The sequence below is a fragment of the Corylus avellana genome, chromosome ca3 (genome assembly GCF_901000735.1).
Source record: "Corylus avellana chromosome ca3, CavTom2PMs-1.0".
Lineage (NCBI taxonomy): Eukaryota > Viridiplantae > Streptophyta > Magnoliopsida > Fagales > Betulaceae > Corylus > Corylus avellana.
The window spans coordinates 7,009,925-7,022,495 of record NC_081543.1 but is presented as its reverse complement, the minus strand read 5'-3'; the positions used below and the strand labels follow the sequence as shown (position 1 = coordinate 7,022,495).

At 32.1% G+C, this 12,571-nt stretch overlaps 1 protein-coding gene across 3 annotated transcripts in view; it reads left to right on the top strand.

Moving 5' to 3' along the window:
- Positions 1–6,687: 6,687 nt before the first annotated feature.
- The window catches only part of LOC132173817 (succinate-semialdehyde dehydrogenase, mitochondrial), a 34,128-nt gene continuing 28,244 nt past the window's right edge, over positions 6,688–12,571 (top strand). The window contains exons 1-7 of one of the 3 annotated variants that reach the window (XM_059585432.1): positions 6,688–6,822; positions 8,713–8,973; positions 9,184–9,297; positions 9,380–9,479; positions 11,042–11,090; positions 11,248–11,335; positions 11,483–11,593. In XM_059585432.1, coding sequence (XP_059441415.1) covers positions 8,857–8,973; positions 9,184–9,297; positions 9,380–9,479; positions 11,042–11,090; positions 11,248–11,335; positions 11,483–11,593 — 579 coding nt within the window. In that variant the 5' untranslated portion in view covers positions 6,688–6,822; positions 8,713–8,856. Of the gene's footprint in view, positions 6,823–8,700; positions 8,974–9,183; positions 9,298–9,379; positions 9,480–11,041; positions 11,091–11,247; positions 11,336–11,482; positions 11,594–12,571 lie in introns of those variants that run through there. The other 2 variants (XM_059585433.1, XM_059585431.1) reach the window with 2 other exon arrangements.

Genomic DNA, 12,571 nt, shown 5'->3' with positions numbered 1-12,571 from the left:
CTTTTACCACTTTCCTGTACAAAACCGGATTTGATTTTGATCTCCTATTTCTGCCAAGTTTGTTTTCTTTCTTTTTTTTTTTATTTTACTTTTCTACTCGTGGTAACTCTTAAAATGGAAAGATAAATATTAGGGATATCAAATCTTTTATTAAAGAGATGCGTACTAAAATGACGTGGAGTTTTTTTTTTTAAGAGAATTAAAACAATTAATCAAAAGAAATGCTACCGGTACCGATAAAAGCTCTACATCATTTATCCAAGTAATTCTTCAAGTCTCTGTTGTGTCACTCTTGTCTTCCTCTAAGAATGAGGTAGCTTTTAAAATCACTATTGAGCTTGTGATCGATCATTATTCGATTTTGATCGAATTGTAATTTAAAAAATCACCTCATTTTTTGAGTGATATGAGAGGAACTTCTAAAATTATTCATCTTAATATAACTTTTAGGGCTTGTTTATGTGTGCGATTTTTTGTATTGTTTTTTAAATTGTGAACATCCAGAAAAAAAAAGGTTTTTTGAAATATGTTTGGGTGATGGTGTTTTTGATGGTTTTTCTTTGCGGAAATCAAGGCATGATTTTTCCCAACTCTTTTTTTTTTTAACACCACTTTACTCAATTCAACTCAAAAATTTTCAACCCAACTAATAAAAATTATTAATAAAAAATCAAAAAAATTATATACATAGGTGTGGTGACCAGACCACCCTAGACTCATCCCATTAGTTTTGGAGGTGGATCGGCCACCCCTAAGGGTAGTTTAAAACCACCCCAAAATTTTTGTTCTTTTCTTTATTGTTTTTATTTTTTGTAATTTTATTTTATATTCTTTAAACCATCCAAATATAATTTCAACTCGTTTTTTCCTCAATATTCACAATTTTGAGTTGAGCTGGAAAAAATCACACATCCAAGTAGGTTGAAATTTTAATTTCAATTTGTCTCATTTATCGAAACCATGTATTAATTTGGATAGAAAATATGTTAAGTGCATTTCCTGTGGGACAAAGATTCTCTCTGTTTCAAATAAAAAAGAGAAAATCTATTTGATATATGGGATCTATGAAATAGTCACTTAAATATGCATTAGCCCTAATACTTTTTTCCCTAATTAAATACTTTTTTTTCCTAATTAAATACTTGAGTACCGATCTTTACAACCTCTTTAACTCTTTCTCGGATCCAAATCCCCTCGAATTCTTAGTTTCTCAAATTCTTAAATTTGACCGTTCATTATATCTAAGGGTTAAAACAAATGCAACTATTATTTAAGGAAACAAAATAACTTATTATATTCCTAAAATAAAAAAGCAATGCATAAATAGTCTCTTTTTTTTTTTTTTGAAGTGATTTATTTATTTTGATTCCTTCTCAAAAAAAACAACGTACAACTTGTTTCCCTCCCAAAACAAAAACAACTTGGCGCTTCTTCTTCCTCACGTCAAAGTGAAAGAAAATCTTAGCTTTTTTAACTTATTCCGAAAATTTTGAAAAAAAAAAAAAAATAACGATTTTGATCTCATATATTTGGCTTCTAGAAGAAAAAAAAAAATTGCAGCTTTTGATCTCATATGTTGTGCATAAGAAATTCTGAAGAAAAAAAAAAATGGAAAGGAGTATTACGCAATCCTCTTCTTGGAAAGAGTATTACATACATATGTTTTGAGAGCATTCTCAAGAACGCCCAATCTTTTCTGCAGAAGAAATTCTATAATATATATATATAAACGAGTATTACACAATCCTCTTCTTAAAAAAGCTGAATATATGTACATTTGTTAAAGTGTCGTCCAACTTCAGATCTAGCAAGTTCATGTGTTATAACTCATCTCCTACAAGGAGATTTAAAATGGCTCACACGTCACATATATTATATATTATATTATATTTAGAGAATTTTTATTAAATTAAAATTTGTGGGTAATTAAATATACAGATAACTACTTAAGGTGAAAAGTTATTTCATTTCACCAAATGTTGTATCCCTTGATGGAAGGAAACATTGTTTGATTATGGATAAGGTTCTTAGTCTATTTATAAATAAGCATGTGATTCTCCATCAGTCATAACATGAACGTGAGAAATAGATAGACCAAAAACTCATATCTATTGCTCTCCAATATATTGTGAGGGTTCTAGAATTGCAAACTGAGGGTTTTAAGATTGTACATTCAATAAACGTTCAAGTCTGAATTTCTAGATTATTCAATCCAAGTACTTAAGCAACAATGGCTAGAGGTTAGTGATTTTATTTTATGTTTATATGACAATATTTTCCCAAATTCTTACATTAGTGATATTAGAGCCAGGTTATGTGCCATGTTGTTTAGTATAAATTTGTTGATTGTTTCTTGAGTGATTGAACGTTTATGTCTTCACTATTTTTTATTTTTTTTTATTTTTGGGTTTCAAGTTTTATAATGGGTATGGTTTGGCTGGATCTTCTGGAATTTATTGTTTAATAATATTTTGTGGTTTTAAAGATCAATGTTATGGGGTATGATTGTGTAAAACACAATATTTTTTGACCAATTTTGAAATATTTGTAACAAAATTTTTGGCCATGTATTTTCTTCAAAAGGATCGATGATTTCCTTTTGATTGATTTTTTTGGAATACCAATATGTTTCTTAATTCATAAATCAAAAGATTTTATGATTAAGAACCAAAATCACGTTTTAAAATCGGGTTTCAATACGAAAATTTGATGAAAAAAATGAGGAAACCCATTTTCAGACTATTTATGAGAAAATAAGACTATTTGTGGACATTTAATGGTTTCTCTCATTTAATGAAAAATTTAAAAACCACATTGAAGGTTTTTAATAGTCTAAAAACCACACGAGGAAGCCTTCAATGTGGTGTTACAAATTAATCATTAGATTTGTGAATTTATATGTACCTCACATAAGTTAATGGTGAACCCCACAAATCTAATGATTGATATATCGAATTTGTAAGAGAATATGAGAAAAATATTAGAAAATTATTAATACCAATAATTTTTATGTTATTTAGTAGACAATTATATAATTGGAATGACATTACTGTTAAATCATAACATATTCCAACTTTCACGGTCACATAATTAGTCCTTAATATTTTTTATAAGTAATAATTTAAAAGTTACTATTACATAATTAAATTATATAATAATCTATTAAATAATATTATTACGAAAAAAAAAAAAAAAAAAAGGAAAGAAAGAAAGTGGTGGGTATTGACTTTATTTGTAACGTTCTAAATACTTTTCGTTGGCTAAATTTCATACTTTTCTAAAACTCAATTATCAATTTCTATTATTAGAAGGAAATTAAGAAAAGCATGTTCTAGAATCTAGATTGGTTGTGTCAAATTTGTACGCCAGATGGGGGCACGCGGCACGCCATTACGTGCTTGGTCCCCAATCCGACCTGGACACGCAAACCGCAACGACACAGAAATTTGTTTGTTTTTCTATATATTAAAACACACGTCGCACAAGCAGGTTTCGCTCTGGTACAGTTGATGTGACTTTTATAATATATTTTTGTAAAATTCGTTGAGTTGTATAATTGCAATAAAGTAGTTTTTAATATATAAAAATAAAAAAATTCATTTAAAGGGATGTGTTTTTTTTTCTATTAAAACACACGTTGCAGTCACATGTCTTGTTCTTGGACATTTCATGTGTGTTACACTCTCCGCGGGGTAGGATTAGGTCCGTTAATTAATGCCTAGGAGGCTCAAGAAACATGGAAACGAATTATTTTCAGTCTATTTTGGACCGGAGAGTGTTCAGTTAAAAGTTAGGATTTTCTTACAGAAATTTTGAAACTACAAATAAGACACATGTCGCATTAATAAAATAATATTTAAAGTTTAAAAAAATTAAAAAATAAAATAATAAAAAATTATGGGGTGGCCATGGCCATTGGGAGGTGGTTCGGTCACCCCAAGGACCAAAAAAAAAAAAAAAAAAAAAAAATTCCCCAAGGAGTGGCCGGCCCTTGGGGTTGGTTTCGGCCATCCCAGAACGGCCCTTGGGGGTGGTTTGGCCACCAATAAGGCAATTTTTTTTTTTTTTTGGCCATTGGGGGTGGTCGAAGTCATCCCATGGCTCATGGGGTGGCTGAACTCCTAGAGAAATTATTATTATTGTTATTATTTTCATTTGGCCCTTCTGGGTGGCCAAACCACTCCTAAGAGTCATAAGTGGCTGAAGCGACCCCAGGGGTGGCCGGCCACCCCTAGGGCAAAAATGGGGTGGTCAGTCACCCCATAATTTTTTATTATTTAATTTTTTTAAAAAAAAATTAAATATTATTTTATTAATGAAACATGTGTCCCATTTATAATCCTAAAATTTTTAAGAATAAATCCTAATCCTTAACTTGAGATGATTTGTTTCCAAGAAACATAAGGAGACTCATAGCATTAAATGCGAAAAAGTAAGGTCAACATCAAAATCAAGGGCGGAACTTTGATTTTTTTTTTTGTTGTGCGAAGCCCAACTAGCACTTATAAATAAATAAGTAGATACAAAAAATAATAGAATAAAAATTAAGCTAAATCATCTAGTTATTTAGGGGAGGTGAAAAAGCCATCATTCTTGAGGCCATCATATAGAAAATAATATTTTTATAAGAATTTTCAAAAGTTTTGAGGTTGGCAAAGACCTATTAACCACTAAGGTAGGTTCTTTTAGACAAAATTTACTACAAACTGGTTAGTAATTAATTCATACAAACTCATGAATTAACATGAGTTTGTATGAGAAGCACATGTGTGTCTCTTAACATGTGAGAAACACATGTTTTTCTTAATGACATATACTTCTCACATATTTTTTTAATAATTATGAGACACATATCACTTTATTATATGAATTTACTACAAATCAATTTATAGCAAATTTCTGTTCGGCTTGCCCAGATAAAAATCTTAAAGATCAATACAAATAAGACAAACTTAATGTCATAAATAAATGAAACATGGCTCAAATGTCATAGTGGTGCACAAGGCACTTACTAAAATTCCACTTAAAGAAAATATAAAGCATGAAATGCATAATGATTCTGTTTTTTTATTTTTTATTTATTATTATTATTATTTTTATTTTTTTTTAACTTATAGCTTGCTCATTCCGAGCGCATAGCACACTGGCTTCATAATCTAGAGGAGAAAAATAAAAATGAGTGAAAGCTAAGCAATTAACACTTTCTCTCAATCAATTAAAAACAGCTAGTTATTTACTTGGATGTTAAAAAATTTACAAATTAAAGTATTTACTTTGAACTGAAAATTTATTTTTTGAACTTAATTATAAAACTTTTCTTGTCTCTTTTATTATGGCTTTGTATACAATTATGCCTTGCTTGCATGTGATTATGTGGGCCAATCTTTGGGATGAAATCGGATTCTCTCCAGTCCATTTAATAAAATAAACAATGCTACAGGTCTCACTAAATATAAAATAATAAAATATTATTTGTCGTTTTAAAATATATATATATATATATATATAATTGTTTTTGTTTTTTTTTTGTTTTTTAGCTTTGGCCCTTGGGGGTGGCCGAACCACCCCTGAGGGTCACCGTTTGGCTTGAGCCACCCCAAACCGAAGTTCACATTCATATGACTAACCAAAACAAAGTTCAGCCCAAGTTTGCAAAATAGCAAACCAGATATATATACTCTCTTAAAACTAATTCGGTTGGCTATAAGACAAGACATAATTAACCCTTAATTACTAATTAGTAGTAAAAGTCAATCTATCATAATAAATGCTTTCCAATTTGGTATTTGTTGAATTTGTTAAAGTAGCATATTTGTAATATCTCGAAATTTAACCCCTAGAGTAAAATACTAAAAGTAATTTCAATGTCAAGGATCAATAGGTTTTGCATATGAAGACGGGTGGATGGACTTAATTTAGAAGATGATGAGAATGACTAGTTAAAAATATGGCAGTTAAAGAAAGAGAAGCCACACGGTTTGCGCGCCAATAATTCAATAGGAGGCAATAAAGGAAACTATTTTAAGGAATTATAGAATAATAAGAAAGAAATATTTTTAAAATAGTTTCATGATTTTTGAAAGTGCAAATGTCAAAGATGAAATTCCAGTCAAACAACAAAACCACATAATTTTGAGAGAATTTTAAGGTATCAGACAATTTTGGATTGTTATGATTTTTAGATATGTTGTAGATTTTTTTTTTTAAAAAAAAATTTCATATCATTTGGAGTTAAATGGACATGAATTTCCTCTAAACCAGTTTGGAGGAAATATCCTTCATGCTATTTAAAATAATACAAAGTGTCCATAAACATTTAAAAGACACATTAAATTTAGTCTAAGTTAGTAAAGTGTTATTAGTGACGTTAATAATTTAATGTGCCTTTTAAATGTTTATATACACTTGGCACTATTTCAAATGGGTTAGATAATATTTCCTCAAGACTAGTTTGTATCGAGTTAAACTGAAAGAAATGATGATTTTTCCAAATTTGCAAGGTTAAGCTGTAAAAAACTCGAATTTATCAAATTATTTGAATAAGTTAAAATGGCATTAAGCCACAATTTTTGGATATATTGTAGCCCAAAAGATTAGGTGGATTGAGGTTTTTGGTGCCTAGCAACGTGGCTCGAATATGGGACGACAAATCCCACATGCAAAGAGGTTGGTCCCTATTTTTCTCACAGCTGTGAGAACAAGCTCTCATGCAGGATAGCTTGTGTGAGAGAGGGCAACAAACTGCCAGGTGAGGGAGAGAAGAAAAGAGAAAGGAAAGAAAGAGAAGGAAGAAGAAAAAGGAGGAGAATGGATTCTCTCAAGGTAATTTTTCTACCTCAAATTATTTTGTGAATTTTCTATGAGTTGATTTATGAGTGTTTCAATGTGGGTTTAAAATTTTAGAATTTGAGAATTTGATCTTGTGGGTTTACTTTAGAGGTCTCTGTTGATTGGGCATTTTCCTTGATGATTTCTGAGTTTCTTGAGGATAGATATTATTTGATCAATTCTTTTGGGTAATGAATCTGATTTAATTTTGATGATGATTTTGAGGATAAGGGATGATTTTTGTTGTTGGCTTAGAAATTTCTGAATGAGGTGCCCTAAAAAAACGACTATTGTGAATTTCATAGACGAGATTAAAGTTGAATATAATTAATCGAAGTTTGACTTAGGGTCCATTTGAGATTGCGGTTTTAATAAGTGTGATTTTAAAAATTGTGTTTTTGAAATCGCTACATTTTAAATTTGCAAAGGCGTTTTGGTAAAATAGGTTAAAAAATACTTTTTTATCAAATATTTGTTATGTGAAATAGTGATTTTGGTTTAAATTCGCATTTTTTTAAAGAAGCACCCCTAACCTGCTTATAGAAGTCGTGTATATATATATTTTCTATTTTAGAATAAGTACTTTTTAAATCGCAATGCTAAACGCCTTACGTTTTGCAATATATTTTAAAAACGCAAATTATTCTTACGAAATCGTAATCCCAGACCCACCCTTAATATTATAGGATGGACAAAGAGCGTATTTGGATAAAGAATATTACTCGAATATCGGATAAATAGAAAATGGGCAAATGCACATGAACAAATTTTATTGTAGATCGTGATAATATTCAGATATAGTAGTTACAGTTGGTAATTTCCTTATACTCTTTTAATTAGGAAAAAAAAAAAAAAAACTTCTCTCTTTTTCATTATTTTATTTTATAATTTTTGCTCCAACTACCATAAAAGAATGGCAATCAATGAAATTTTGAACACCAAAAGACAAAAGTCATAAGTATAATATAGAAATTCAAGACAAAATTCACAAGCCAGCATTGAATTAAGTGACAAAATTGGGACTTGGGACAACGTGGGAGGTTCTGATGAAAGGTCACCAAAAACCAATAAACAAAACAACACCAACAAGCTGAAGTAGGTTCTGACGTGTGATTTTGCTTTTTCCTTGAACGGATAAGGATTGAAGGCAAATAGGTGTTTAAATTATTGGATTTGATACGGGTAGTTTTTTTTTTTCTTTTTTCAAAGGGTGTAGATTTAATTTTAAGTTTTTTTATGAAAATGAGAGAGTGTACGAAGATAAATTTGAACCTACTGTACATATATGTGTTCTGAAAGAATAACTCAATCAGTTGAAGACTACGCTTTATAAAAATGATGTTATTCTTTTAAATTGCTCTCTTTCTTTTCGTCATCTTATGCGAACATGTCTAAAAAAAAAAAAAAAGTTACAGTCCTAAACAAATGAGATCCCTAAAATTATAATAGGTAATATTTTTCAAGCCCCGTTCATGCAAAAAAGATTAGGATCATATACAATTTTTTAAAAATTGTAAATTCTTAAATTATAAAATTTAAGACGTTTTTAAGCATCAAAACGCTTAAAAAATATTAATTATTAAAAATGTGGCATGCTATTAAGTAGTTAGAAAAAATTTTCTTACGAAATGCTTATTTTTCACATTTACAAAGACACTTTTAATTATATAATTAAAAGATAATTTTTGGCTTAAAGCTATTTTACAATATAAAGAATAAGGATACGATAAAAATATATTCAATTCTCAATTATAACATGTCATATTTTTAACAAATATTATTTTTTTAAGTATTTTAATGTCTAAAAATAATTTAAATTCTTTAATTTATCAAGAATTTACAATGTTTTTTAATAGTGCTGCTTCGTACGAAACGGCATTTTAGAAGGTACAATTTCCATCCGATTATTTCCGATCCATATTTCCAAAGAAAGCTTAAAGAACAGTACTGAGAGAGCGAGAGAGTGGACTCTCCCAGTGGTTTTTGTGCTCTGATTGCCGGTGACGGAGGGAAACAATCGAGAAAGAAATGGCGACGTTGAAAGCAGCGCACATAAGCATAAGGGCCGGCGGATTCACCAATCTTATGTCGCGGCCCCGGCGCTCGGTTTCCGTGCGCGCATCCGATCGTCTCCTCACTCGCCAGGCACGCCACTACTCCCCTCCCCTCCCCTTTCTCTGAATCTGTATATCCGTTGTTGCATTTCTGTGTCGGAAGTTGAAACCTCTTAGCAGCACTTTACTCTCCGATTATATCCTTTTACTCGTCTTATTCGTGTTATGATAATCGGTATTGTTTCCAAATCAAAGTTCAAATTTTCAGATACAGACTATAATGAGGGATTTTTGATGGCAGATAAGCACGGAGGCGGAGGCTGTTGCTTCTCGGCTTCATAAATCGGGACTGTTGCGGACCCAGGGGCTTATTGGAGGGAAATGGGTTGATGCATATGACAGGAAGACTATCAAGGTCTCCCAAAAAGACAGCCTTTTTGGGCATTCTTGTTTTTTTCTCTGGTTTGCTACATCACAACTATTTCATGTCATGGCAGGTTTACAATCCAGCAACTGGTGCAGTTATAGCAGATGTGCCATGCATGGGTGGGAAGGAGACAAACGATGCAATATCTTCAGCATATGAAGCATTTTATTGTATGGAACTTATACTGATTTAAACTGATTATGTTATATTCTGGGCTTTGGCATATCTTGTTAATCAAAACAAAACCATTGGTGCTTGTATGCTTAGCATATACCACGCCTTTTTGTAGCCTCAGCGATTCTCGGTCCAATCATTTCTCACTGACTTGGAAATAACCATCGTTAATGCAACCTATTTATAGACCTAAAGGTTGGTTTCGGATGAATATAAGATGTCTGACAGAACTACTCATATATAATAAACGAAAAAAGAAAATAGTATGGATTGGCTGTTGGTCTACCAAGTTGTGGTGAACTTGCTACAGAAAGACTAAAATATAGTAACTCAAGAAGGTGGTAGGACCCTTGCAGAGTTCCCCAACGGCATAGAGCTTGGGAAATGGAGAAAAATTAAGAAAAATGAAAAAAAAGGGTGAGAACATTACGAGTGTTAGGTTACACGAGTATCAGGTTTCCGATGAAACTGCAAGTCTATATATTCTTTCCTGCTTGGGTGTAAAGTAGAATGTAGGTTTTAGTTAAGATTAATGTTACACACACTCCCACTTCCTTATACCCATAGGTGCCTTTTAAAACCTCCATTGGATTAAAATCCAATAAAGATCTATCACAAATCCAATGTTGGTTTAGAAGACACCTATAAGTGTGGGGAAGTGGGAGTATGTGTAGCATTACTCTTTAGAGTTAAAACTACGGTCCAAGACTGGATTTGATAAATGATAGGGTAGACTTTGGCTTTAACTGAATCACATGCCACTGACATTGGACTGATTAAGTTCTTAGCGGCAGAGCAATGGGATAGATGTATACAAATATATTTCGAATAAAGTAGAACAGCATCTTTTTATTTTCTGTCAGTATTCTTTTATTTCTACTTATTTTTCATAGATGGTTGTTAAGTTAATCAACAATTTGGTCTTTTTATAGTCAAAAAAACAAAAATCTATGTACCCATTTAGGGTCCCAATACTTGATAGACTGGTATCAAACCAATGAATTCGTTCAGTTGATACTTGAAATGCTAGGAGTAATGGGATCACTCCATTAATACATTGATATGGAAAAATAAGGATGAATAGAACATATAGTAGGGTGAACATAAATAATACTTAGAATAAAAACTGGAACTTTTCTCCATCGTCCTTGTTTCCTGAATCATAATTGTTTGGAAACCTTTCCTTGCATCCTTTTATTTGTAGATTTTGATATTGGTGGTGAGAGTCATGTGATTTGGATGCCAATAATATTAGAATTAGAGGCATAAAGTGAATGCTATTTTGGTATATGTAAGAGTTGTTATTGCCTCAAATGGATTTATATTGTATAACATAATAATGACAACTTGTCCTCCCTCTCTCTCTATCCTTGTGTGTGTGTGTACACTCGCGCACGCTTGTGCACGTGCACAAGCGTGTTATATGTTGCGTGTAACTTCTTATGTATAAATGTAACAAACTGATGCTGCTATTGGTATTCTTGATTATAATGGGATGTAAAATATATTCTTGACATTATTTTTACTAATATAACATGTCTACACTATGACTGTGTAGCTTGGAGCAAACTTACTGCTGCTGCAAGGAGCAGATATCTTAGGAAATGGTACATTTGCTACCTTGTGAAACTTGTCTATCTGGTTTTATAGAAACTTCAAATCATCTGTTCAACTCCTTAAACAAATCCTCTCCAAAAATGCTGGCCAAGAAACTTTATACTCTTAACAAATTTTCATATTAGTCTTTACCACATGAACTTCAAGGTACGATCTACTAATTGCCCACAGAGAAGAGCTTGGACAACTTATAACCTTAGAGCAAGGAAAACCTCTAAAAGAAGCCCTGGGCGAGGTATCTCAATCAAAATTTTGCCTTAAGCTATTGAGCATTGGTTTTTGGCTCTATATTTTCTTGTTTTCATCATGAACTATTTTTATTTTGGGGTTGCAAAAGTCATCAATTATTTGCAACATGTTATGTGATAGACTCAATTTACAGGTAAGCTATGGGGCTGGTTTTATTGAGTTCTCTGCGGAAGAAGCCAAACGTGTATATGGTGATATAATTCCATCACCTCTTGCTGATCGCCGGTTGTTTGTTTTAAAGCAGGTGATCTTATTCATTTTTTTGATGTTTTGAGTTCTATATTATGAACCTTTATAAGATAAATATTTTGCCTAGTAGTTGAACCTGGTTATATATATAAGATGTCTTGTCCTTGCATGAATCATTACCATGTTAAGGAACATTATTTATTTTCAAGAAAGGCGAAACTGAAGTTCCTTTATGACTAAACTAATATAGAATAAGCACCGTAAAGATCAAAGGAATCGAAATTGACCGATAGCCAGAGGGGCACAATCTTCTCCAAGGGGTGATATAGAGGCTGGTTCGGTGAGTGAAGTGGAGGCCAAGGTCATCCAGATTCTCAAAGATGACGAGATAACTTTATCCTCATTGGACTCAAGGATGTTGCAAAAGAGGACCCTCATCCAGTAGGGATAATCAAATAAGTAGCATGATATTTTGTGCAAGAACTAGCTCTGACTTTGGGCCTAGGTTGGGACTGACGGGGCTTGAACCTGCAGTTTCTGCCTTGACAGGGCGGTGCTCTGACCGATTGAACTACAATCCTAGGAAAATTAGGTGTACAACCTTCATAACAAGGCCTGCTAAAATGTTATGTGATTCAAATCTAATGCAAGAGCTATTCTACCTATAATTGATTGGTAATCTGGTGTCAATAATGTAACTAGATTTGGTGGTAATTCTAGCAACTATTTTTTTCTTTTCTCCCTCGTGTCGGCACGTGCCAACATTTTCTTCTTCTTTGATTCTTCTGTGTCTCTTCCTTGGGGTTAGAGTGCTTGTTGTTTTGGTGGAGTTTATTGATGATGGGCTATGTGAGTTGGTTTTATGTTGAGGCTAAAGCATTTGAGCTTTTGATGGCTGAACGGGGGATATGTTCTTGGAGGAGGAGCCCACTCCATTGAACTTCTGTCCATCAGTTACAATTAACAAAAAAGCAGGGACTTTGCTTTTGACCGGGGTTTTGCAGAAAGTGAAAGAGATCCGCCATTCTATGGG